Raw genomic sequence first — 26,183 nt, 5'->3', positions numbered from 1 at the left:
GCTGTGTTTCAGTCTGCCAAACACCCCAGGATAATGAACAAACCAAAGCAGTTTTGACAAGTAACCTTCCATGTGTAGCCCTAGCAATTCTTGAGTGCCTGAAGGGAGAAACTTCAGTTGTGTTTTATTGAAATCTTTGCTACTCTTCAAAAATCCTTTCAATACCTCTGCAGCTCCCTGAAGGGAGGCTGTAGCCAGGTGGGGGTTGGGCTCTTCTCCCAGGCAACCGGCACCAGAACAAGGGGACACGGTCTCAAGCTGCACCAGAGGAGGTTTAGGCTGGAGGTGAGGAGAAAGTTCTTCACCAAGAGAGTCATTCATCACTGGGATGTGCTGCCCAGGGAGGTGGTGGAGTCCCCGTCCCTCGAGGTGTTCAAGCGGAGATTGGACGTGGCACTTGGAGACATGCTCTAGTCACGGGTCTGTGGTGGCAGGCTGGACTCCATGATCCTCGAGGTCTCTTCCAACCTTGGCGAGACTGTGAGCCTGTGAGACTGTATTCATAGATCTAGGGGTGAGTGGCTGCCAGAGCAGCAGCACCCAGGGCAGTCTGCAGAGGAATGCATCCAGGATGCAGGGCGTGGGAAGGCTCCAGAGCAGGAGACTCCACAACCTCTCTGGGCAGCCTGCTCCAGGGCTCCAGCAGCCTCACACCAAAGAAGTTTCTCCTCCTGTTGAGCTGAAACCTTCTCTGTCCCAGTTTGTCTCCACTGTTCCTTGGCTGATTGCTGTGCACCACCCACAAGAGCTTGGCCCCCTCCCCTTGCCCCCCAGCCCTCAGCTATCAATAGACATTGATCAGATCCCTCTCAGCCTTCTCTTCTCCAGACTAAACAGCCCCAGGGCTCTCAGCCTCTCTTCCCAGGGGAGATGCTCAAGTCCCCTAAGCATCCTCCTGGCTCTCCCTTGGACTGTCCCCAGCAGCTCTCTGTCTCCCTTGAGCTGGGGAGCCCAGAACTGGACCCAGGATTGCAGCTGTGGTCTCAGCAGGGCAGAGCAGAGGGGGAGCAGATCCTGCCCAGCTCTGCTGGCCACACTTTCCTTGCTGCACCCCAGGACCCCATTGGCTCTCTTGGCCACCAGGGCACATTGCTGTCCCATGCAGAACTTGTGCACTAAGACTCCATGGAGCTGCTCTCCAGCAGGGCAGCTCCTAACCCATCCTGGTGCCTGCTGTTACTCCTCCCCAGATGCAGGACCCTGCCCTTGTCCTTGTTGAACTCCAGGAGGGTTGCCTGCAGCCAGCTCTCAGCTCTTCCAGCTCTCACTGGATGACAGCACAGCCTGAGGGGTGTCAGCCACCCCCAGCCCCTAGTTCTGACTGCAGCAACTCCTAAGAATTCCAAATGATTTGTGAAACCCAGGTGCTTAACCCCTGAGCAATAAATGATTTGGCATTCTGAAGGTCTCACAAGAACCTTGGCTTGGTTTTCCCTTTCCCTGAGGACTCTGAGTTGGATCTTGCCCTGTCTGCAAGCACAGGTAGCATGAAGGCTGATGTGAGAAACTCACCTTGTGTGGCTGGCAGTTGGAGAGGTTCTCAAAGGGGCTTGGTGCAAGGCACAAGGTGAAATGGTTTGGAACAGGGGAGCAAAAGGAGTTAAGAGAATATTTCATTGTCTGAGCTCCTCACAGGAAGCAGGAGCAGCATCCAGGCTCCCACAGGCAGCACATCCTTGAAGAGGTTGAAACAGGACCTGGGAGTGCTGGTGGGCAACAAGCTCTGCATGGGACAGCAGTGTGCCCTGGGGGCCAAGAAGGCCAAGGGGGTCCTGGGGGGCATTCAGAGGAATGTGGCCAGCAGAGCCAGGGAGGTTCTCCTCCCCCTCTGCTCTGCCCTGCTAAGACCTCCCCTGGAATATTGCATCCAGCTCTGGGCTCCCCAGCTCAGGAGGGACAGGGATCTGCTGGAGAGAGTCCAAGGGAGGGCTCCAAGGATGCCGAAGGGACTGCAGCACTGCCTGGGGAGGAGAGGCTGAGAGCCCTGGGGCTGTTCAGTCTGGAGAGGAGAAGGCTGAGGGGGATCTGATCAGTGTCTCTCAAGAGCTGAGGGCTGGGGGTCAGGAAGGAAGGGACAGGGACAGGGACAGGGACAGCCTCTGCTCACTGTGCCCTGGGATAGGCCAAGGGGCAGTGGATGGAAACTGCAGCACAGGAGGCTCCACCTCAACAGGAGGAAGAACTTCTTGACTGTGAGGGTCCCAGAGCCCTGGAGCAGGCTGCCCAGAGAGGTTGTGGAGTCTCTTTCCCTGGAGCCTTTCCAGCCCGGTCTGGATGTGTTCCTGGGTGACCTGAGCTGGATTCTCTGCTCCTGCTCTAGCTGGGGCTGGAAGATTCCTGCACAAGGCAGAAGCTATTGAAGAGGAGGATGCTGAGAGGACAACTTTTCCCTGATGACAGGACAAGAGGTCATGGGCTCAAGCTGTGCTAGGGAAGGTTTAGCTTGGATACTATGAAGCATTTCTTACAGCTAGAGTGGTCAGGCAGTGGAAGAGGCTGCCCAGGGAGGTGGTGGAGTCCCCATGCCTGGAGGGGCTCAGGAAATGTGTGGCCATGGCCCTTGGGGAAATGCTCTGTTGGTGATGGTTGGACTCCATGGGCTCAGAAGTCTTTTCCAGCCTCAAGGGCTGTAGGAAAGGGGAAGCAGAGTGGCCTCAGTTCATGCCACAGCTGCAGACAAACACCAAGGTGAGGGAGTGGAGCTTGGGGAAGAAAGAAGAGAGCCCTTTGGTTCCACCTTCCCCCTCTGAAGCTGAGTGGGGCTGCCTGATCCACAGAGGCTAAGAACAAGAGCCCCAGAGCCCCTGCGATGATGGCAGAGAGGGGGAAGGCAGACTGGAGCCCGTCCCGGGAGGAAGGGCCTGGCCCAGGCGCCCCCCGAGGGAGCCCCAGCCCCAGGGTCCCCCAAGGGGGTCAAGAGGCAGCCAGAGGAGGTCTGAAGAGCCAAAACCCCGAACCTTTAGCGAACAACACAGAGAGGGGGGGAGCCGGGCCGCAGAGGGGAGGGGAAAGGGATGGGAACCGCGAAGTGGGGTAGGGGGAAGCGAGCCGCAAAAGGGGCTGGGGCCGGGGGAGAGCGGCGCCGAGGACGGGAGCGGGCGTTACAGTGCTGAGGGGGGAACGGACACAAAGCAAGGGACGAAGAAGAGCTCCCACGCCAAGGGAGAAGGTGGAAGCAGCGCTGGGAGCTTGGGCTGGGCTCCTGGCTGCTGAAGTCTTCACCTTAAGAGCTTCAGTGGCTGGGAGCTGGAAGCAGGGAGGCTGCTGCCAAGGGCTGGGAGCACTCTGGGGCTCCTCCTGCTGCGCTGCTGCTCAGAGGGCCTGAAGGATGCTCTGGGGCTGCAGAGAGAGGAGAGAGGGGCATGAGGCAGCTCTGGGGCACATCCAGGCACTGGCAGCTCCCTGCTCTCTTGCCCTCCCCTCAGCTGGGGCTGCAGCCACCCCCAGCACCAACCATCCCCATGGCAGGGCTCTGCCTCGCAGCTGGCACGGGGCTGGCACAGCAGCAGGCTGCAGCCATCCCCCCCAGCACCAACCATCCCCATGGCAGGGCTCTGCCTCGCAGCTGGCACGGGGCTGGCACAGCAGCAGGCTGCAGCCACCCCCCCCAGCACCAACCATCCCCATGGCAGGGCTCTGCCTCGCAGCTGGCACGGGGCTGGCACAGCAGCAGGCTGCAGCCACCCCCCAGCACCAACCATCCCCATGGCAGGGCTCTGCCTCGCAGCTGGCACGGGGCTGGCACAGCAGCAGGCTGCAGCCTGCCCCGGGGCAGGGCTCACTCCTGGCAGAGTGGCTCCCAGGGCAGCCTCACCTGGGCTGCAGAGGCCTTGGCAGCTCGGTGCCTGCTGCGCAGCTGGGGGATGCAGCTCCGCTGCCCACCCCCGGGGGGGCAAAGGGCTCTGAGGAAGGCAGAGAGGCCATTGGCACCCAGCCAGGCTCGGGGCAGAGGCCTCCCTGCGGCCCAGAGGGCACTGGCAAGGTGCAGCTGCAGCCATGGGGCAGGGCCCACAGTGGGAGCACAGGCAGCCCCTGGCAGCTCTCTCACCTCTCAGCTGCCTTCTGCTTCAGGGCAGAGGCTCTGGAGCCCACAGGCAGCCTGGGCACAGAGGGTGCCTGTGTGGCACAGGCCAGCATGCAGGGCCTGCAGCCAGGGCAGGGATGGTTAGTGCCAGGGGGGATCCTGACTGCCCCTGGCACGGGGCTGGGGGGCAGCTGGGCCAGGGCAGCACTCACTTGGGCACCGAGAGGGCATCCTGCTGCTGGAGGAGGTCCTGGCCGGGGGGCTGCAGGGCTGCTGGCTGAGGCTGGCAGCCTGCACACCTGGGAGGTGCCATCGAGGGCAGGGCCTGGGGGCCGGGGCAGGGCACAGCCCTGGGGAGCTGCCAGGGGCAGGCGGCTCCGGGGCAGCCTCCCCGGGCACAGCCTGGAGCTGCAGGGCCAGGCTGGCAGCGCCACAGGGGCTGGGGGGCAGGGGCTGGGGGCGCTCTGTGCCGCCCTGGCAGCCTCTGCTGGCTTCCCACTGCTCCGCCGGCGATTCAGCCGCGGGGAGAGGCTGCAGGCAGAGGCCGGCTGGGGAGCAGTTGGCATCTCAGGGACCTCCTCCTCTTCCCGATGGGGCTGAGGGCCAGCAGCCTGGCACTGCTGAGCGCAGCCAGGTGCTGCCAGCCTGGCAGGGGAGAGCTCATCACAGGGTGCCAGGCACAGCCACAGAGGTCTCGGCTCAAGGAGCAGAGCAGAGACCGAGTCAGCTCCCTGGCTGCAGCTCCCAGGCACCCCCAAGCCCCAGGGGTCCCCCTCTGCCCCCCACCCCCCCCAGCTCTTTGCTGGGGCTGCCCCAAACCACACCAAAGCCAAGGACAAGAGCCAGCACAAACAATCCTGGGCCCAGAGCAAGTGTCCCGTGGCAGGGCCTGGCCTGTGCCCAGCAGCAGCCTCTGCAGAGCCAGGCTCTGCGGCTGGGTCATGCATTGGCACTGAGGATGAGGAGGAAGAGCTCAGCCCTGCCCAGACACAGGCTGCCAGCAGCCAGGCCACAGCTGGGCTGAGTGGGGCAGATGCCCCCCAGAGCAGTCACCCACAGGAGATAAAGGCAGGCTCAGACCCCACTGGGTGCCAGGGCAGGAGAAACTTCTGCCCCTGCCCTGTGCCCACAGCTGGCAGCTGCCCCCCAGCCCTGCAGCAGAGCCTGGGACAGAGGGGAGAGCACAAACCTGGATCCTCAGCAGCACAGCCCTGCTGGCTCCTCTGGGCTGGGCTGGCCCTGCTGGCCTCTGCAGCCCTCCCTGGGGAGGAGGCCTGCTCCTGGCTGGCAGCAGCCTCCTGAGGGGCCAGGGGCTGCAGTGCCTCAGAGGCCACAGCAGCAGCAAGGAAGCTGCCAGCCTGGGGCAGGGACTGCTGCTCTGGGGAGGAGCTCCTGGCAGCAGCTGCAGCCCTGGGGCAGAGAGAGACAGAGCCAAGGAGCAGTGAGGGGCTGAACCTCAGCCACTGGCACCCAAGACAGGCTCAGCACCACCAGCAGCACCTCTGAGCCCCCTCCTCAGCTGGGGCACAGCCTGGGGGGAGCTCTGGGCCAGGCAAGCTTTCAGGCTGAGGGATCCCCAGGCTGGGACTGCAGAAGCTGGGCTGGGAGGTCACCTCTTGGCTGCAGGGCACCCAACAGCAGCCCCAGAGCTGTGCTGGGCCTCAGGCACACAGCACAGGCAGCCTCCCTCGGGAGACCTTCCCCAAGAGCTTCCTTCTGCCAGGACATTGGGGCAGAGACAGCAGCAGGTGGTGCCAGGGCAGCCCTGCCAGGGCAGCACCTCGGGGAGCAGAGGCAGCAGCAGAGCCCTGGGGGAGGCAGCTCCAGGCCTGGCAAGAGGCACTGAAGGCTCTCAGCTGCTGTGCCTGGAAACCTTCCCTGCTGACCCTTCCAGGGGAGCTTCTCCCCTGGGACTGGCCCTCTAGGAGCCAAAGCCCACCTCAGAGGGCAGGCACTGCTCTGTAAGCCAAGGCCTGGGCCCTCCCCCACCTCCAGCACCCTCAGGGGGGCTGCACACCGCAGGAAGGTTGAAACTCTCTGAGCAGCCAGGAGGAAGTGGCACAGGGAGGGGGCACAAGGACACTCACCCCTCTGGCTGGCTGGCAGTCAAGCCCTGCAGGAGGAGGGCTGCTTCCTTTGCTTCCTGCTGCACATCTGCCTGCTGGCTGGCTGGGGCAGACCTTTCCTCTGCAGCCTGCAGCAAGCCCCCAGAGCAGCATCAGGCCAGAGCTGAGCTGAGCCTGGGCCCCCAGCTGCCCCTTCCCTGCCAGGCTCAGAGCTTTCTCCAGCACTCCACAGCCCAGCACCTGCTGAGCCAAGACCTCCCAGAGCAGCTCAGCTCCCAGCTTGCCCAGTGCAGCCCAGCAAGGTACCTGAGCTGCCTGCTGGGTCCCACTCACCAGGCCAAGCCCTCCTCTCACCTCCTCCAAGGCCAGCTGCAAGGGAACAGGACACCCAGCTGCCAGCTGCTGCTGCTGCTCTCCAGCCCTCTCCCCACCAGTGAGGTCCAGGCACACCTTGGGCACAGCCTCCTCCAACCTGCAGGAGTCACAGCAGCAGCCCCTGAGCCAGGGAAGAGCCTCTGGGGAAGCCATCCCTTGGCCTACCAAGGTTTGGGATGGAGCCCAAGGAAGCTTTGGCCTTTGTCCCCCAGCTGTGGGGGCTGCCAGGCTCCTCACTCCAGCTGGGCAGCGGAGAGGCTGTGGCACAGCAGCAGAGCAGCTCAGCTGCGTCCTGGCAGCCACTTGGGCTGCAGCCAGCAGCCAAACTCTGCAAGCTCCTGGCCATGGGGGACCCCAAGATGCCAGCCCAGGCTCCATCCCTCCTGCCCAGCAGCCTCACCTGGGCAGCTGCAGCAGGCTGGAGCTGAGGGCAGGCAGCAGCACTGGCGCCTGGCTCTGTGCCCCCCGGGCAGCATCCTCATAGGCACGGAGCTTGGCCTGCAGCTCTGCCACCTGTGAGCAAGGGGCAGCCCTGGCTCAGAGCATGCCCTGAGCCCCAGCAGCTCAGCAGGCTGGGTGCCAGGCAAAGCAGAGCTGCAGACAGAGCCCAGCCCTGCGCTCAGCAGCAGCTCACCTCCGCTCTCAGCTGCGCACACAGCACAACATACTGACAGACGTGGGAGTCCAGGCTGAGCAGGTTGCTCTTGAGCTGCAGGGAGGGAGGAGCGGAGCTGAGAGCAGCACCGGGACAGCTCCTTCCCCTCTGCTGAGGCGGGAGCAGGGCAGCTCCTCAGCCTCCTCTGGGCTGGTGGGGCCCGGGCGGCTGCAGCTGACTCTGAGAGGGGCTCCAGAGGCAGCCCGGCTGCAGCAGGGAGGCGGCAGGGAGGCAGCAGCCTGCCCCAGGCTCCTTCCCAGCCAGCCCCAGCAACTGCCGGCCGCGGGGCGAGGGGCTCACCGAGACCTGGATCTCCTTGGCCCTGCTGGCACACCTGAGGGTGTTGAGGGTGTCCTGGCAGCAGAGCGGCGAGGGGCTGAGGGCAGCCAGCATCAGGGTGCGGCAGTTGCCGCCGATGGAGTCCTTCAGCAGCCGCCTCAGCTTGCTGTCCCGCTACGGGACGTGGCTCTGCTTGCCCTGCCCGGCACAGCGAGGCTCCGCTCAGGGGCTGGCCCTCGGCTCCCAGCCCTGGCCACGCTCAGCCCACGGCAGCTCTGCCCTGGGGACGGCGCTCAGGGCCCCTCGGCGGCAGCCTTCCCTTGGCCCCAGCCAGCGCCTGGCTGACGCTGAGCAGGGCCAGCAGCGAGCGGTTGATGCTGGCTCCCTCCCGCAGCCGCTCGCCCCTGCTCTTGGCCACCGCGGCTCGCTCCGAGCCGGCCAGGTCGACCAAGCTCATCTTGGCCACCTGCAGAGCCCCAGCGAGGCCCCCGGCGCGGTCCTGCTGCTTCACCTGTACCTGGCAGGGCACAGGCAGGGCAGGCTGCAGCTCCGCAGGGCGCTCGGGCTCGCCGCTCGCAGCCGCGGCAGCAGCCCTGGCACGCCGGCCCTGGCACAGCATCGCCGCCTGCTCCCTGCCGGGCAGCGGTGCCAAGGGCTGCCCCAAGCACCACCCCTCACCTGCAGCACGGCGTGGGAGCGGGAGGAGGAGGCGTTGGCATCGGTGGGATGCTGCGTGCGGTTCCTGCTGCCCCCGAGCAGCATCTGCAGGAGCTGCTCTGCCGAGCTGGGCTGGCGGGGAGCAGGCAGAGGGCAGGGATCAGCGCAGCCCCGGCACGGGCACCGAGCGCCCACAGGCACACAGGCTGAGGCCTCCTGCGGCTCTGCAGGGCTCCTCTGGCCTCGGGCTCAGCGCTGCTGCCAGCCAGCACCCAGCCAGCTGGCACTCCCGGGTCCCCACAGCCCCTGCCCCGGGTCCCCACAGCCCTCCCCTCCCCCCTCCAGGTCCCCCAGTGCCCGCTGGCATCCCTGGGGCAGGCGCAGCGCTGCCCACACCTTGTGCCTGCTTCCACCCCCACCTGCTGGATGGAGAGACCCTGAACCACAGCTCCTCTCTCAGGATCCTCCGGGATGGGCAGAGGGCCCTTGGGCTCCAGCAGGTCACGGATCTGCTCGTTGTAGACCTGCAGCAGGCAGCTCCAGCTCGGGCTGAGGCTTGGGGCCCCAAAGGGCAGCAGGCAGAGCAGCTCTGGACCCCAGGGCCTGCTGCCCACCCAACAGCACCTCTGGCACCTGGTGCCAGCAGGAGCAGCTGAAGGTGCCTTAAAGGCAGAGGACAGCTCAGGAGGCTTCACCAGTGAGGCACTGAGCCATTGCTCCTCCAAAGCCCTTGCAGCCAGGAAGCCCTCATTGCCCTGTGCCCTGTAGCCCCCAGCTCCAGAGGGGGCAGACCAGCAGCACCAGCTCAGCAGACTGGGTAGGGGCAGCCTGCTTCCAGTCTGGGGCTGTCCTGGCCACTGGGCACAGCTGGCAGCACAGGGGTAGCCCTGGCACTACAAGTCCAGACCTTGGAGATGGTGGCCTGGCAGCAGGAGAGGCACAGCTGGGCACAGCCTACCTCCAGGTAGGAGACCAGGACCTGGTAGCTCTTCTGCTCCTTCCTAGCCTCCAGCCTCCTGTACAGCTCCTCCATGGTGAGGTAGATGATGCCAGGGCTCTTCTCTGAGCCCAGCGTGGTGTAGGTTTTCCCTGCTCCTGTTGCTCCGTAGGCAAACACTGGGAGGAGAAAGGGAGGAGCCCTGAGAGCAGCCTCCATCGACAGCAGCACTGGGGGGATGCTCCCAGCTCTGCCTCAGCTGGAAATGCCCCTGGGGACACAGCCCCAAACCCAGCTCCTGCTATGGGGCACTGCTGCCTCCCACTCACATCCTGTCCAGCAGGACCCCCAGGGCCCTCTGCACCGGGCTGCTCCCCAGCCTGCACAGGGCTCCCAGCTGATGCCACCCCACAGGCAGGACTCCACACTCATCTGGGCTTGTCTCTGCTCTCTTCTTGCTGGCCTGGGCCCTGCCTGCCCCCAGAGCCCTCAGGTGACATCTCCAGGTCAGCACTGGCCCTCTCAGGTTGCTCAGGGAGGGGATTGTGACAGATGCAGGTGGGGCTCACAGAATAAAAAGATCCTGGGTAGGGAATTGGCAGGTCTCATCGACAGGGCTTTAAACTACTTTCGAAGGGGGAAGGGGCTGAAAAGAGTCCTCTCAGACAAGAGTCTGGGGGCGACAAGCTAGAGTCGGAGGTGAAACCAGCAGCCCAGCTGAAGTGCATGTACAGTAATGCACGAAGCATGGGTAACAAACAGGAGGAGCTGGAAGCCTTGATGCAGCAGGAAAATTATGATATAGTTGCCATCACAGAGACGTGGTGGGATGACTCACACGACTGGAGCGCTGCAATTGACGGTTACAAGCTCTTCAGGAGAGACAGGCGAGGAAGAAGGGGTGGAGGGGTGGCCCTTTACATCAGGAAGGCACTAGATGCCATTGAGATGGAGATTAGGGACGATCGGGTTGAATGCTTGTGGATAAGAATTAGAGGGAAGACCAGCAGGGCAGACACCCTGGTTGGAGTCTGTTATAGACCACCCAACCAGGAGGAAGATGTTGACGAAGCATTCTATAGGCAGCTTAGGGCTGTCTCAAGATCTCCGGACCTTGTTCTCATGGGCGACTTCAACCTGCCTGACATCTGCTGGGAACTCAACACAGCAGAGAGGAGACAGTCTAGAAGGTTTTTAGAATGCATGGAGGACAGCTTCTTATCCCAGGTGCTGGGAGAGCCTACCAGAGGCAAGGCTATGCTTGACCTCCTCTTCACCAACAGGGAAGGACTGGTGGGTGATGTGGTGGTTGGAGGGTGTTTGGGGTCCAGTGACCGCGAGATAATTGAATTCTCGGTTTTTGGTCAAGCCAAGAGGGGCGGCAAGAAGACCTCCACTCTGGACTTCCGGAGGGCAGACTTTGAGTTACTCAAGGAACTAATTCAGAGGGTTCCTTGGGATAAAGCCCTTAAAAACAAAGGGGTCCAGGAGAGCTGGACCTACTTCAATGAAGAATTGTTGAAGGCTCAGGGACAGGCTGTGCCAATGTGCCAGAAGATGAGCCGCCGGGGCAGACGGCCAGCCTGGATGGTTCATGAACTTTTAATGGAACTGAGGGTAAAAAAGAGGGTGTATCACCTTTGGAAGCGAGGGGAGGCAACCCACAGAATGTTTAAAGATGTTGCTAGGTCTTGTAGGAAGAGAATTAGGGAGGCAAAAGCACACTTGGAGCTTAAACTGGCCTCTACTGTGAAGGACAACAAAAAGTCCTTCTATAAATACATTAATAGCAAGAGGAAGGGGAAGGAAAACCTCCACTCCTTGGTGGATACGGAGGGGAACATTGTAACCAAGGATAAGGAAAAGGCAGAGATACTTAACACCTTCTTTGCCTCAATTTTTACTAGAAGGGCAGAACGTCTTCCTGACAGCTGGCCTGCAGAGCTAGCAGAAGGAGCCAGGGAGCTGCACAGTTTCCCTATGTTCCATGAGGCGGTAGTTGGAACTCTCCTTAGCAGCTTGGATCCCCACAAGTCCATGGGACCAGATGGGATTCATCCTAGGGTGCTGAGAGGGCTGGCAGATGAGCTGGCCAAGCCACTCTCCATAATTTTCCAGCAGTCCTGGCTCACTGGCGAGGTCCCAGAGGACTGGAAGCTGGCCAACGTGGTGCCCATCCATAAGAAGGGCCGGTTGGATGAGCCAGGGAATTACAGGCCTGTCAGCCTGACCTCAGTGCCAGGCAAGATCATGGAACAGGTCATCCTGAGTGCAATCACACAGCACTTAGAGGATGGCCAAGGGATCAGGCCTAGCCAGCATGGATTTAGGAAGGGCAGGTCCTGCCTGACCAACCTGATCTCCTTCTATGATCAGGTGACTGCCTGGTGGATGTGGGGAGGCCTGTGGATGTGGTCTACCTGGACCTCAGCAAGGCCTTTGACACCGTCCCCCATAGCAAACTGCTGGCCAAGCTGTCAGCCCATGGCTTGGATGGGAGCACACTGCGATGGGTTAGGAACTGGCTGGAGGGCCGAGCCCAGAGAGTGGTGGTGAATGGTGCCACATCCAGCTGGCAGCCAGTCACTAGTGGTGTGCCCCAAGGATCAGTGCTGGGCCCTGTGCTCTTTAACATCTTTATTGATGACCTGGATGAGGGCATTGAGTCCATCATCAGTAAATTTGCTGACGACACCAAGCTGGGGGCAAGAGTTGATCTGCTGGAGGGTAGAGAGGCTCTGCAGAGAGACCTCGACAGGCTGGACAGATGGGCAGAGTCCAAGGGCATGAGATTTAACACATCCAAGTGCCGGGTTCTGCACATTGGCCACAACAACCCCATGCAGTGCTACAGGCTGGGGTCAGAGTGGCTGGAGAGCAGCCAGGCAGAGAGGGACCTGGGGGTGCTGGTTGATGGTAGGCTTAACATGAGCCTGCAGTGTACCCAGGCAGCCAAGAGGGCCAATGGCATCCTGGCCTGCATCAAGAACAGTGTGGCCAGCAGGAGCAGGGAGGTCATTCTGCCCCTGTACACTGCACTGGTTAGGCCACACCTCGAGTACTGTGTCCAGTTCTGGGCCCCTCAGTTTAGGAAGGATGTTGACTTGCTGGAACGAGTCCAGAGAAGAGCAACAAAGTTGGTGAGGGGTTTGGAACACAAGCCCTACGAGGAGAGGCTGAGGGAGCTGGGGCTGCTTAGCCTGGAGAAGAGGAGACTCAGGGGTGACCTTATCACCCTCTACAACTACCTGAAAGGAGGTTGTAGACAGGCTGATGATGGTCTCTTCTCCCAGGCAGCCAGTACCAGAACAAGAGGACACAGTCTCAGGCTGCGCCAGGGGAGGTTCAGGTTAGATATTAGGAAGAAGTTCTATACAGAAAGAGTGATTGCGCTATGGAATGGGTTGCCCGGGGAGGTGGTGGAGTCGCCGTCATTGAAGGTGTTCAGAAGGAGACTTGATGGGGTGCTTGGTGCCATGGGTTAGCTGTTTGGGTGGGTTGGATTGGTTGATGGGTTGGACACGATGATCTTGAAGGTCTCTTCCAACCTGGTTTGGTTTATTCTAATAAAGGTTTATTCTAATAAGCTCTCTTCACCTCTTCTGGCATTTTGAGGCCCTGGAACTGTCTTGCTAGAGGTCTACACATGTCACCCAGGGGAAAATGTGCCTTCCTCTGCTTATGCAGCAGAGCAGCTGCTTTGACACCATTCTGTCACTAGGCCAATCTATAGCTGGATCTCGGGTTTAAGCCCCACTGCACCTAAAAGAAGGAGTTTGCTCAGATGTGGCTGTTACAGTGTGCTCCAAACCCTCCTTCCCCCATCTCCACTAGTGGAGGTCTGAATGGGGAAAGACAAAGGCAGGAAATTGCCTTCCCCTGGGACAGGTCCAGGCTGCTGGAGGGGGAAGTCCGCTTGGGTTTGGCACTATGATTAGCAGGGTGCTTGGCACCCAGTGTGCCTTGGCCTGGGACACATTGTCTCTGAACACCTTAACCAGGGTGAGCAGAAGGCTGTGGGGGCTCTCTTGCTCTTGCCTTCCTCTTGCTCACTCCCACGTTCTGCTTTGCTCTTGGCCTCGCTGCCTTGGCGGCAGCATTGCAGACACCAGCCCTGGGTCCTGGCTTCTCCCTGGCCCTGCCTGCCCTGGGGCCCTGCTCCCTGGCTGCCTGCCGGCAAGCTGCGGCTGTCTCGCACCCTTCCGACAGGGCTGCCGCAGGAGTTTGGCCTCGTGGCAGCCGTGCCTGAGGACACTTTGGTTCTGGCAGGTCCTTTCCCTTTGGGCTGTGCCACACGACCCGCAAATCAGATTACAAACCGGCAGCTCTGGAGCCTGCTGCCGACCAGAGACCTAGGGAGCATCTCCCAATTCCTGCTCCATCCCCGGGAGCAGAACCTGCGCGCTCCTTGGCTCTTCCTAAGCTCCTGCCTGGCCTCTGATTTGATCCGTGGGGTGAAGCTGTTTCGTGGTTTAGCCTTTTCCATTTTCTGAATGCTCTACACTGCACCCAAGCTGCCCAGGAGCATCCTGGGGGAATTTGCAAGCAAACAGAACCTGTCCACAATCTAATAAGTGTAATACCTAATCTTGGGGGGGCGGGGGGGGGGAATAAAGAGAAGTCTCTTGTTGTAATTCCTGCCTGGTTAGCTTAACCCAAATCAAATCAGTGCCTTAAAAACCAGCAGACAGAAGCAAACTTCTGGGAGTGGTTCCTGCTTTTGTTTAGGCACATGCAAGTCATTTGTCTGCAACAAAACCCCCAACTCCTCTGCAGAGCAGGGAACAGCAGAGTGCAAACAAAACCCCACTGCTGAGTCAGAAATGAATTCAACTGCAGATCTAGGCAGAGGGACACAGCCTGGCAAGGGCAGAGGGTGCTGTGGATTGTGCTTCCTTAACAGACCCATGGTGGCATTTTTATCACCCAGAAGCTGGATTTCCCTGCTGGTTTTCTAGCTGCTGGCTTGAATGGACTTCAGGAGGTGTTCAGGAACACACCTGGATTCTCCTCCTAGATTTGATACTGCCCTGGAGAACAGCTTGTGCTTACTTCAAAGGAGAGCTGTAACTGGGAATGCAAGTCTGGAAGGATCTTTGACAGCCAAAGGCTTGTTCCCCTCCAGTCAGATGTAAACTCTGAGCATCAAATGTGACAATGATCTTTGCTCCTTCTTCCCTGTGGTTGAAATTCCCCCCCAACATTACCTTTGCCAGCCCAGCCCAGCTGGAAGCAAATGAAAGCTGTATTTATAGGCAAAGGGAAATCTGCAATGGGATGCAAGGAATATGTACAAACTCTCCAGGAGTTACAGTGTTGAGATATATTCACAACTGACAACCAGCACAAGAACCCCACTGGTCAAGGACCAGGGGAAGCTACTAGCTGGGGTCTGCAGCAGCCCTCCTCAGCCAGGGAGGGATCCCCTGGGCCCCCGGGAATGGAGGGGAAGAGAGGAGGAGGGGAGGAGAGGAGCTGCTGCGAGGCCACCTTCAGATCCCTCCTGGTGCCACTGCCCTCAGCACCTGACAGGGCCAGGGGCTGGAGCAGGACAGGGCCAGCCCCCCCCCCCCCGCCCGCCTGCGCCGCGGTGCCAGCACACAATGGGCATCGCCGAGCCCGACGACCACGCCCTGACAAGTCCCGCCCCCCCTTGGCACTGCAGCCAATCAGCAGCGCCGCTCCGCCTCAGCCTGTTGCCTGGACACCGAGCGCGAGGGACACGAGGACGAGGACGAGGACGAGGACGAGGAGGAGGAGGAGGAGGAGGAAGGAGCTCAGTGGGCTGGGACGGCTGAGTCGAGGCCAACGAGCGTGGCTCCATGGTGCACAGCATGCGGAGGCTGAAGGAGCTGGAGGAGGGGCTGGCGCCGGCAGCCAAGAGGCGCCGGCTGGGGCTGGGTGAGGAAGGGGCTCCGGGCTGGCCGCCGGCTGCCTCGCCCAAGGAGCTGTGGCAGCAGGAGGCAGAGTCTGAGCGTGCCGGTCGTGGCAAGGGGGATCAGCCCGGGGGGAAGCAGCTGGAGCCCTGGGTCGAGGCTGGCAGCCACCGCGGCAGCCCCAAGGAGGAGCTGACCAGCAAGCAGGGTAGGTAGAGAGGGCCGAGGGTGCTGCTGGTGCTCCTGAGCCCTGGGGCTCAGCGCCTCTCTCCCTGCAGGCGGTGAGCAAGCCCCAGCAGCAGGAGGGGACGGGGTCCCCGTGCCCCAGCAGCTGCCCTTCCCCGTGGGGCGCCTGTCCCTGCGGTGGGAGCGGCTCTGCGGGGTCGGCGCTGGGCTGCACAACCTGGGGCGCAGCTGCTTCCTCAACGCCACGCTGCAGTGCCTGAGCCACACGGCGCCGCTCGCCAACTACCTGCTCTCCGAGGAGCACGGCCGCAGCTGTGAGTGGGGAGCCTGGGCCGGGCGGCTGGCGGTGCCAGGCTGGCAGTGCCAGGGTGCCCGTGGGGAGCGGGAGCTGCCTGCCTGTCCTGCGCTCGGCACCTCTGCAGGTGGCCCTGGCAGGGGCTGCGAGTGTTGGGCTGTGCCCTCTCTGTCCCTGCTGCCCCTGTCTCCACCAGAGGCTGTTCCTGTCTTCTCCTGGCCCTAGCGGTGCTCCCCAGCTCTGCAGCCTGGCACCGGCGAGGTGCTGCCTCTGCTGGCTGCAGCCAGGGCAGGGCAGGAGGCTGCCTGCGGGCAGCAGCTGCTGTGGGAGGCTCGGAGCTGGGAGCAGGGGGAGCTCTCAGGGCTCACAGCCCTGTCTGTAGGGCTCTGCTGGGACCTGCCCCTCAGGGCCAACCTGTGCCCTCCTCCGGAGAGTGCCTGTGCCTGTTTTCCATCCCCATGGACGCTCTCTCCTCTGGGGGGGGCGGGGGAGGGCTGTTGCAGTGGTACTGTGAGTGGGATGGCATCAGCCAGGGTGAGGTCTGCTGGCCCCTGTGTACCCAGGATGCCCAAGAGCTGTGCTGCAGCACAGAGCTCCTAGGGACCACTGAGTGTGGCTGAGCTCTGTTGGAAGAGAGATCCCTGCAGCCTCTGTCCTGCCTCCATCTCTCCTGGCTTTGTCCTTGATGTCCTGTCCTCTGCTCTGCTGCTCCAGGTCGCCAAGAAGGCTTCTGCATGCTGTGCCTGATGCAGGACCACGTGGGGCAGGCGTTTGCCAGCAGTAGGCAGGCCATAAAGCCGGTGTCCTTCATCCGGAACCTCAAGAGTAAGGGAGGCTGCCCTGCACTGCCCTCTCCTGCCTTGCCCTGCCCTGCCCTGCCTTCCCTTGCCCTGCCCTGCCCTGCCCTGCCCTGCCCTGCACTGCCTTGCCCTGCCCTGCCTTCCCTTGCCCTGCCCTGCCCTGCCCTGCCCTGCCCTGCCCTGCCCTGCCTTGCCCTGCCCTGCCCTGCCCTGCCTTGCCCTGCCCTGCCCTGCCTTCCCTTGCCCTGCCCTGCCCTGCCCTGCCCTGCCCTGCCCTGCCCTGCAGGGGAGCAGGGACTGATGCTGGAGCAGAAGCTGTGGGCTGGGAGCAGCTCTTGGCAGACAGCTCTCCTGAGGTGACTCAGGGAGCCTGCCAGGGGCTGGGGGCTCCGTGGGCTGCGGGGGGCTCCTCCCGTGGCCGTGAGTCTGACAGCAGGTTTGGGCTGCGGGGGAGCAGGGAGGGAGGGAGGAGCTGCATCTGTTGCAGCAGATGCTGAGGCTGGTTGCTGCCCCTCCTGCAGACATTGCCCAGCACCTCTGCTTGCGGCAGCAGCAGGATGCCCACGAGTTCCTGCGCTACAGCATCGACGCCATGCAGCAGGCCTGCAGGAACGGCTGTGCCCAGTATGTGTGGCCCTCCTGCCCTGTGCCCTCACCAGTGCCCCGTGCCCGTGGGAGGGCTAACCCCGTGCCCCAGGCTGAACTCCCAGAGGGAGGCACTGAGTGCAGGGGCCGCACTGGATGGCCCAGCTCTCTGCCCCTCTGTGCCACAGTCCCCCTTCTCCCGGCTCCTCTGCCCCAGCCTAGCTGTGGCCCTCTCCCCCGCTCCTGAGGCTGCTGTGGGTCTGGATCCTGTGCCAGCTGCCCAGGAACCCGGGGTGCAGCTGGCTCAGGTGCAGCTCTGTGGCTGTGGGTGAGCAGCTTTCCTCTGGGCCCTGCGCTGCCTCAGTCTGCAGCGCACAGCTCTGAGCTGCGGCCGGCAGCTTCTGCTCCTTCTGGAGGAAGGTGCCCCTGGGAGCCTGGTGCCAGCCCTGGAGCTGTGGCCCTGGGAGAGCAGCCTGGCAGAGGCTGCGACTTCCCTCTGCCTCTGGAGCTCTGCAGCCTGTGCGCTGGGCAGAGCGCAGCGGGGGGAGCTGTGCTGAGGACACGGGGAGGGGGCCCTCGGGGGTGGCCGTGGGGGAGGGGCGGTGTGAGCCCTGCTGCTCCTGTGCCTAGGTTGGATGGCCAGAGCCAGGCCCCGACGCTGGTTCAGCAGATCTTCGGCGGCTCCCTGCGGTCCCGTGGTGAGTGTTGGCTGCCAGCTCCTGGGCCTGGGCCTCTCAGGGCTGCCTGGCAGGAGGAATCATTTGGGAGCACTGCTGAGCGTGTGCAGAAGATGCCCAGCTGCAGCTGCTGGGGTGGGTGCAGGGCCATGGCAGGCTGTGCTCAGTGCTCTTTCTCTGGCAGTGACGTGCTTGGAGTGCAAGAGCACCTCGGACAGCTACGAGCCTTGCCTGGACCTGGCGCTGGAGATCGGGGTAGGGCGGCAGGGTGGGGGCTGGGGAGGAGCTCTGCTCTCCTGGGGCTGTTCCTGCAGCTGCAGCATCGCTGCCCTCAGGGCTCCTGAGCCTGCCGGTGCCAAGGCACAGCCCAGGCAAGAGGGAAGCCGCTGCCTTGTTGAGCTGCCTGCTGTGTCTGGCAGGGCAGTGCCCGGTGCCTGGGCGTGAGGCTGCGTGGTGCTGGGGCCCCTGCAGCTGCCCCTCGTGGTGCTGGGCACTGCCAGCTGGTGGGGCTGAGGGGTTTGCTGCAGCCTGTGGCCCTGTGCCCACGCTGGGTGTGCTCTCTCGGGGCTGTGGCGTGGACAGGCCACTGGTGGCCTGAGCTCTGCTCTGTCCTTGCAGGAGGCCAGGAGCGTGGTGCAGGCGCTGGGGCAGTTTGTGCAGGCAGAGCTGCTGTGCGGGGAGAACGCCTACAAGTGTGGCAGGTGAGGCTGGGGGCTGCGGGCGGCCGGGGGGCGCTGTGCTGGGGGCAAGCAGCTGTGCCCCCTGCTGGCTGCGGGAGGGCTTCACTGCCTGCTCCGCGGCTCAGCCCTGAGGGCCGTGGCCGTGGAAGCCTGCCGCGAAGGCTGCCTCCTGTGGTGAGGAGGAGCTGGGCCGGCAGCCGTGGCCGTGAGCAGGGGCCCTGGAGCAGCGGCTGCTGTCAGCAGGGTCGGTGCCAAGGGCTTTGCTGCCCGGCCAGGGCTGGCAGGCAGCTGGCTGGCGCAGCAGCTTGAAGAGCTGGAGCTCTGCCTGTGCAGGTGCCAGCAGGAGGTGTCGGCCAGCAAACGCTTCAGCATCCACCGAGCCCCCAACGTCCTCACGGTGGCACTGAAGCGCTTTGCCCCCTACGCCGCAGGGAAGATCACCAAGGTGAGCGCTTGGCAGCCCGGGGCTGAGGCTCTCTCCTGGCCCCAGGTGCTGCTGCCCAGAGCGGGCCGGGAGGTGCTGCTGTGGCCAGCGGGAGCTGTGCCGCGCTCCTGCAGCCCTTCCCCCGCTGTGCGCTGCAGGCGGAGTTCGGCTCCTCCTGCCGCCTTCCTCAGCACCCCCCTGCACCAGGAGGCTGAGTGCCCTTCTCTGGAGAGGTGGCCCTGCTGGGAGAGCTGTGCTGCTCTTGCCCCAGCACAAAAGCCATGGCCTGTGCAGGCTGCTGAGCGCTCCTGTCTCTGCAGGAGGTGCGGTACCCCATGCTGCTGAACCTCCGCCCCTACATGTCTGTGCGGCGCAGGGACCCCGTCCTGTACAGCCTCTATGCGGTGCTGCTGCACTCTGGGCACAGCTGCCACGCAGGGCACTACTACTGCTACGTGAAGGTGAGCCCAGGAGCTGTGGTGCCACCCCCTCAGGGCTGGGGGGTGCTGGGGGGTCCCTGTAGGCCCAGCAAGGAGGGTGCTCAGCAGATGTGCGTGGTGGGGAGCACTGGCTGCGGGGTGCAGGCTGTGCTGTGCCGCAGGAGGGGGGAAGGTTCAGCTCTGGCAGAGCCCCCTGGCCTGCCCTGGGCCTCCTCTGCCTCGTGGGGAGAGGAGCTGTGCCCACGGGCGCTGCTCCTGCTGCTGCTGCTGCCAGGAAGGTCCCTGGGCACAGCCCAGCCCTGCTCTCTCTTCTCCTGCTGCAGGCCAGCGATGGGCAGTGGTATCGAGCGGACGACGAGCGGGTCGGCTCCGCAGCCCCCCAAGAGGTCCTGCAGCAGCAGCAGGCCTACCTGCTCTTCTACCAGAGGTGAGTGTCTGCTGCCTGCTGGCCCCTCTGCCCCCTGCTCCCAGCACTTGGCACAGGGCTGGCACAGGGCTGGCTGTGGGCAGGAGCTTGGCCCGGGTACCCCAATGCCCTGTGCATGCCCTGGCTGGGAGGAGGGTGGCAGGGAGGGGTCCAGCCCCTTGTCACGGTTTCACTCTCCCTCAAGAGCACCTCATGCCCTCAGAGCTTTGGCTCCTCTTTCTCCTCTGCATCTCTGAGAGAGGCTCAGCCCCTGGCAGCTCATGCCAGCCCTTCTCTGCCTTCCCCAGGATCCCCAGCCTCAGGAAGAGCTGGCAGGGGCCCATTGCCAAGGCTGCCTCCAGCCTGCCCGGAAGCACTGGCAGCGTCCCAGAGGAGGTCAGGAAAGCTGCGAGCAGGGGGCTCCTGTCTTCAGCAGGGGTGGGCCAGGGGAGCCCTGGAGGCTGCTCTTGGCCAGTGCTCCTGGGTGCTGGGAGCTGCTGCCCCTCTGTCTGCTCTGCCAGGGCAGGGGGGCTGCAGCCTGGCAGGGAGGCAGGCGCAGGGCAGGAGGGTTTGCAGGAGGCATCCTGCAGAGCCAAGGCCTGTGTGGGGCTGGGGAGGGCTGGGGAGGGCAGGGTCTGCGTGTCCTTGGCTCCTGGACTTGTCACTGAACTGCTCTCCCTGTCTAGAGAGCAGAGCTGCTGCCAGGGAAGCAGCTGCCTGGGCTGGAGGAGGTGGGAGGCCCTGTAGCCCACAGCGCCTTTGGGATGGGGTCGGAGCTGCTGAGCGGAACCAGCCTGCCAGAGCTGCCTGCTGAGTGCCCAGCAGCCAGGAGAGAGGTGTCAGCTGTGTGCCAGGATTATTGGGCACAGCTGCAGGGCCTGACACGCAGCAGCAAGTCCTACATCAGCAAGCTGACCGTCCTGGCCCAGCAGAAGGTGGCCTTTGCCAGCAGCATTGTCGCCCTGGTGGAGGCACAAGCGGCCAAGGTTTGGAAGTTCCACTGCCTGCTGCTCCTAGCTGTGCTGCTGGGGGCAGCAGCTGGAGCCAGCGGGCTGGGGGGGCCTGGAGGGCGAGGAGGGCCTGGGGAGATGTCCTGCTGTGAGGCAGGAGAGGGGCAGAGCAGGGCAGCAGGGGGCCGAGGGCTGCTTTCCAGCCTGCCCAGAAGCCTGGGGGTTAAAAGCTGTCTGCAAGCCTGTCCCAGGGGCTGGTTTGGCCTGCAAGAGCAAACCTCAGTGTTCCAACCCTGCTGAAGTGCTGGCTCTGAGGTGTCTGAGCCTGGCAATCCCTGGGTTTGCAATGCTTCAGAGGTGCTTTAGTTGTCTCAACTTCTCCCTCTCTTCTCATGATTCCAGGCTCCTCCAGCACAGAAGCTCCCTGCTCTCTACCTGCTGGACTCCATCATCAAGAACGTGGGAGGAGCATACCTGCAGGCTTTTGCCCCAAACCTGGTGGAAACCTTTCTCTCCGTCTTTGAGAAGGTCTCTGCACCTCAGAAGAGTTCTGTAGGCCAAAGCTGTGGCTGGGCAGTGAGTCCTGTGCCCAGGGGTGGCTTTGCTTGGGTGGTGAAGCACACCAAGTGCTTGGCTTTTCTGCATCTCTGTCCTGGCTCTGCACTGAGGGCCATGGTCCCTGCTGGTGGTTTGAAGCAATCAAGTGGGCCCTGAGCCTCCAAGGAGGTTGGATCTGTGTCTCCCAGATGGGTCTGAGGGTGCAGCTGAGCTGAAGCAGAACTGCCTGAATTGGAAGTGCTAGCCCTGCTCTGGCATCTGCTGGGGCAAAGTCCTTCAGGGGCTGGAGAGCTGAGCACAAGCCCCTGGGCTCATTGCTTGCCTCAGAGGCTGTTGCCTGATTCCCTTGGCATGGGAGTGTGAGCTGCTCTGCTGAGAGCTGCTGCACAGCCAGGCCAGTGTGTTGAGATGCCAAGTGCTGAGAGCAACAGGACAGCCATGCAGCCTTCCTTCTGGCAGCAAAGCTGCAGGCTGTGTGTGGCAGGAGCTGAGGGAGCCCTGGGGTGGTTTTGTTGCTGCAGGGGGACACAGAGACTCGCAAGAGTTTATTCCTCTTGCGCTCGACGTGGGACAGGGTTTTCCCCCTGGAGAAGCTGCATGCCCTGGATGTCAGAGTCAAGTCCTTAGATCCTGCTTGGCCAGTGAAGCCTCTGCCTGCAGCTGGGAGTGCTGCTGGCAGCCCTGTGAGCCCTCAGCCTGCAGCTCCCTCGGTCAGTGTGTGTGCCTGCTGTACGGACAGAGGGTCCCAGAGCAGCCATCCTTGTCTGTAGGCTGCTGGGTGAGAGTGCAGTGCCTCAGGAGTGCAGGGCCTGGGCTGTGGAGGCAGGGCAGAGGCACTCCTGAATGCAGAGCACTGGGGGGGCTTGCTTTGCCTATGTCAGACCTGTGCTCTGGAGGGTGGCCATGGAGGAACTGCTGTTAGGCAACGTCCCCCTGTCACAGCAGCAAATTGGAGTGGGGGCAAAGGTTTCAAATGAGTTTGGTTCCATTGTGCCTGAAGAGTGCAGCTCCTAACAGCTGCAGAGAGTGAGCTCCAGTGCTGGAGGGTGGCAGCAGGGAAGGGAGCTGGAGTGAGCTGAGCATGGGGGCCGTGGGGGTGTTAGGTTGAGGCTGGGGCTGGGTGACCTTGTTCTAAGCAAAGCAGCTCCAGGGCTCCCTGGCTCCCTCAGGATGTGCAGTGTCACAGGTTCTGTTCTGTTTCTAGGCAGAGGAATCCACTGCCCCTGCCTGTGCCAGGGCTGCTGCCTCTGCTCCTCCAGCACAGCCTTTGAGCCAGGAGCAGCTGCTGCGGCAGCAAGTGCTTGAGAAGGAAAAGGAGCTGCTGGAGCTGCGGCAGAAGCTCTCAGAGCTGGAGCAGGCCCAAGCACAGGTGAGCAGGACAGGTGGTGACACTTTGCTGGGGGGGGCTCAGGCTCTTGGGGACAGTCCTTGGCTGTGCTGGGAGCTGCCAGCCCTCAGCTGGTGCTGCTGCCTGGGAAGCAGAGCTCTGTGAGGAGTGGAGCAGTGCCAGTGCATCTGGGGGGCTTGGGCAGGACGTGGTGACCTCAACACTAAGACTTGCACTCAAAAGGGAGGCAAAAAAAGGTCCTGAGTTTCCCTCCCCAATGATCCCTGCCTGTGATCCTCCTCTTCCAGCCCTTCTTGTGGCTCACAGCAAGCCAGGCTTCCTCAAAGCTCTGCTCTGTGGAAGGACAAGGAGGCCTGGCTGCTGGCAATCAAGTCCATTGGCTCCTCAGGCCAGGCTGGTTGGATGCCAGCCTCTGAAGATGGCAGCTAAGCTGCAGGGCTTTGCCTTTGCCATTGAAAGTTTGCTGTGCTGGCAGCTGGAGGCAAAGCCAAGCACCTCAGAAGGGCCAAAAGAGGGAAAGTGTCTCAGGGGCTGGGCAGCTGAGTGGCCTTGAGCAGGAGGGCTGGGGAGAAGCAGGAAGGCTGCAGTGAGGCCCTGTGTGAAGGGCCACAGCTTGCAGTGCTGCTCTGGAGCCCTGATTCTGCACTGGGCTTGGATTGGATCTTTTGTAAGGGGGCTCCATGGCTGCAGTGCTGGTGATGAGCAGTGCAGGGCTCCTTAGCAGGGCAGGGGCTGAGCCTCACAGCTTTCAAGACACTTCTGGTGGTGGCTTTGGTTTGCAGAGAGGATCTGAGCAGCTCAGAGTCAGAGCTGTGCCAGGCAGCCCAGTGGTGGATTTGTCTGTCTTGCAGGCTGCCTCTCTGGGTGTTCAGCAAGGATCATCTCCTGCAGCTCCAGCTCCAGCCCCTGCTGAGCAGCACAGGGCTGCCACAGCTCATCTGGCAGCTAAAGGCCCTGCTCAGCCTGCTGTGCAAGCTGAGGAGAAGCAACCCTGCCCAAGTCCTCCCCAGCGTGCTGCCCCCCAGGCAAGGGAAAGCACAAAGGTGTCTGGAGTCAGCAAGCAGCAATCAAGGCTGAAAAGACATCTTGAGGATAAGGCAGAGGGCGAAGAGAAGGAGGGGAAGAAAAGGAGGAGCTGCAGGGAGAAAGAAGCCAAAGCAGAAGCCGAGACATGCAGAGGCAGAGCAGCAGGCAGCAGAGGCAAAGGGCTGAGTGGTGCTGCTCACAGAGCCTCAGAAGAAGGCTTAGAAGTTAATCTGCTCCTTCAGCAACTCCTCAAATTAGAGAGCTGCCTCAGATAGCCCTGAGCAGGCTGAGGGGGCAGGGGGCAGGCCAGTGGCCAGAGCCGGCGGAGATTGCCCAGAGAGCAGAGTCTGGGAGGAGCTGCAGGAGCCAAGGGCAGGAAGAGAGCCCAAGGAGGCTCCCTACAGCCTCAGCACTCAGAGGTGAGGAGCTCAGCATCCTGCTCTGCTCTTCAGGCCAGGCTTTGCTTGCCCCTGGCTGCTTTCTAGGCTGGGATCTCTTGCCCTTGAGGGTTGTCAAGGCCTGGTGCAGGCTGCCCAGGGCAGTGGTGGAGTCCCCATCCCTGGGGGGTTGGTGTGGTGCTGAGGGCCATGGTTTGGGGGTGCCCTAGCAATGGGAGCATGGTTGGACTGGAGCTGAAAGAGCTCTTCCAGCCAGAAAGGGTCTCTGCTTCTGCTGACTCTTCAGGCTCTTGGGCTTGGGCAGGAAGTGCTGGCTGCCTCCTTGGAGAGGTGTCAAACTCCTCCTGGGGCAGGAGAAGCCAAGAGCAGGCCCCAGGAGAAGTGTCAGCCTCAGCAGGCCCTTGAGGAGGAAGTGGGGAGCGGAGCTGGGACCTCCAAATGCTGCCCACAGCCTTGGCTCAGCAGAGCTGATGCTGAGGCAGAGCCTTGCTGACAGTGCCCTGGGGCTGTGTTGTCTCTGCCTGCAGCAGAGCTTTGCTTTGTGCCTGGGGCTGCCCTTGGCTCCTGGGCAGCCTGCTGTGCTCTCTGGGTGCTGCTGTGGTGCTGCAGCCCTGCAGTGAGCACTGGAGCTGGCTGGAGCTTGTAGAAAGGATCCAAGTGCTGCTCCAGCTGACAAGTGAGATGAGCAGAGGCTGCCCTTGGCTCTTCTGCCGGGGTGGGACCCCCTGTGCCCCCAGGGGGGATCCCCTGTGCCCCCGGGGCAGACACTGGCCCAGAGTCCAGGTCCCTGTGAGCTTGAAGAGGAAGCCCAGGATGTTTAAGTGGGCAGTCAGTTCCTCTTGCTCCTTGATTCCTCCAAGCCCCTTGGCTGACCTCCTCAGACCTCCAGCATGTTTGACACTGAGGGTGGTGAGAGCCTGGCCCCAGTTGCCCGGGGAGGGGTAGGTGCCCCACTGCTGGCACCACTTCAGGTCAGGTTGCCTGGGGCTCAGAGCCACCTGCTCTGCCTGCAGCTCTTCTGCTGAGTGCTGCTGCTTGGGCTGGCTGCCCTTGGAAGCTCCCTTCCCACCTCAAGGCCTCAAGGAGTCAGTGCAATGGAACTCTCCCCCCAGGCTGCGAGGCCAGGCTGCCTCTGCACATCCAAGGGGACGGCCGAGGGCCCTGGCTCTGCTTCAGCCTCGAGCAGCTGGACCCTGGGCAGCTGTTGGTTGGCTCCAGCAACAGCTCTGAGGTGAGCAGCAGGGGCTGGCAGGGCCTGGGGGGAAGTCCCACTGTGGAGACAGGCTGTGGGAGCTGGGGCTGTTCAGGCTGGGGAAGAGAAGGCTCCAGGGAGAGCTCAGAGCAGCCTTCCAGGAGCTGTGGGAGCTCCAGGAGAGCTGGGGAGGGACTTTGGCCAAGGGCTGGGGGAGAGGAGGAGAGGGAATGGGGTGAAGCTTGGGGAGGGCAGCTTGAGCCTGGAGCTTAGGAAGAGTCTTTAGAGTGAGAGGAGGGAGAGCCTGGCACAGGCTGCCCAGGGAGGCTGTGGCTGCCTCCTCCCTGCAGGTGCTGAGGGCCAGGCTGGATGAGGCCTGGAGCAGCCTGGGCTGGTGGGAGGGGTCTCTGCCTCTGGTGGGGGGGTTGGAACTGGATGAGCTGGAAGGTCCCTTCCAACCAAGCCATTCCAGGAGCCATTCTATGAAGTCCTGGCTGCTTGGCATCAAACCCCCAAAGGCTGAACTTCCCTTTGGCTTCTGCCAAGCAGCAGCAGGCAGCATCCTCTGCCAGCTGTCAGCTTGTGCTGCTCTGGGCTGGACCTGCAGGCCAAAAGCCCAAATGGAAGCTGATGGAGATTCCCTCCCCCTCTCCCTTGGCTGGGAAGGTCAAGCAAATCAGGCAGGAGAAAGGAGAGGTAGGATCAGGACAGCAAATGGTCTGGAATCTGTTGGGCAGAAGAAAAGGTCCTTGTTCCACTCTCTTTGTGTAGATCTCAGTCCCAGGGCAGGTTCCAAAGGGATAGGGTGAAGGGCAGGTGGCAAAGCATCCAAAGGCAGCCCCAGCTGGCACTGGATTCCCTTGGTGCCAGTGGCTGCAGCTCTTCAGGAGGTGTGGATGCAGCAGGGAGCAGCAGGGGGGGGATGCAGCAGCCCTGGGGAGCCTTCTGTGCAGCAGTGGCTGTGCAGGGGAAAGAGAGAGCAGGAGCAGAGCTCTGCCCTGCCTAGCAAGGCTTGCTGGGCAGGGAGGGGCAGTGGCACAGAGCCCCTTGGAGCCAGGGGACCCCTCCTCCTGGGAGGGGGAAAGCCAAGTCTCTCTCTGCCCAGCCAGAGCAGCTGGGGCTGGGCTCTTTCCAGCCCCCATCAAGGGGGGTGTAACCCTGCAGGGAGGTGCTTGGGCAGGACACAGATCAGCCTCCTGGAAGGAAAGAAGGTTCCTCAGGGCTTGCCATGGGATGTCTTGCAGGTGATCCTGCACAAGACAGGAGCCATCCATGCCTCCTGCAGCTGCAGCTCTGGGCTCCTGCTTCAGCTCCTGCCCCTGCCAGGGCCTCCTTTGGCCAGAGGAGTT

The 26,183-nt window shown here is 62.5% G+C and overlaps 1 protein-coding gene and 1 pseudogene across 1 annotated transcript; one reads left to right on the top strand and one right to left on the bottom strand.

Moving 5' to 3' along the window:
- Positions 1 to 6,945: 6,945 nt before the first annotated feature.
- On the bottom strand, positions 6,946 to 9,212 carry LOC137442652 (kinesin-like protein KIF18B; annotated as a pseudogene).
- A 5,615-nt stretch (positions 9,213 to 14,827) lies between these two features.
- On the top strand, positions 14,828 to 21,085 carry LOC137442650 (ubiquitin carboxyl-terminal hydrolase 36-like). Its single transcript, XM_068141647.1, has 14 exons — positions 14,828 to 15,077; positions 15,148 to 15,369; positions 16,065 to 16,175; positions 16,672 to 16,774; positions 17,366 to 17,433; positions 17,597 to 17,667; positions 18,031 to 18,113; positions 18,426 to 18,537; positions 18,837 to 18,977; positions 19,280 to 19,383; positions 19,671 to 19,758; positions 20,049 to 20,348; positions 20,715 to 20,864; positions 21,059 to 21,085. The coding sequence occupies exons 1-14, from the start codon at positions 14,828 to 14,830 to the stop codon at positions 21,083 to 21,085; spliced, it is 1,830 nt and encodes a 609-aa protein (XP_067997748.1).
- The last annotated feature ends 5,098 nt before the right edge of the window (positions 21,086 to 26,183 follow it).

This window comes from Melanerpes formicivorus, unplaced genomic scaffold, assembly GCF_026170545.1.
Source record: "Melanerpes formicivorus ecotype bairdi unplaced genomic scaffold, bMelFor1.0.p_v2 SCAF_7, whole genome shotgun sequence".
Taxonomy (NCBI): domain Eukaryota; kingdom Metazoa; phylum Chordata; class Aves; order Piciformes; family Picidae; genus Melanerpes; species Melanerpes formicivorus.
Note: the sequence above shows the minus strand (reverse complement) of the source record. Positions and strands in the feature narration are given on the sequence as shown.

Coding starts and splice junctions, on each gene's coding strand:
- LOC137442650 (XM_068141647.1), top strand. CDS start 14,828: ATGCGGAGGCTGAAGGAGCTGGAGGAGGGGCTGGCGCCGGCAGCCAAG. Junction 17,434..17,596: donor CGGCTCCCTGCGGTCCCGTG/GTGAGTGTTGGC, acceptor TTTCTCTGGCAG/TGACGTGCTTGGAGTGCAAG. Junction 20,349..20,714: donor TGGAGGCACAAGCGGCCAAG/GTTTGGAAGTTC, acceptor TCATGATTCCAG/GCTCCTCCAGCACAGAAGCT.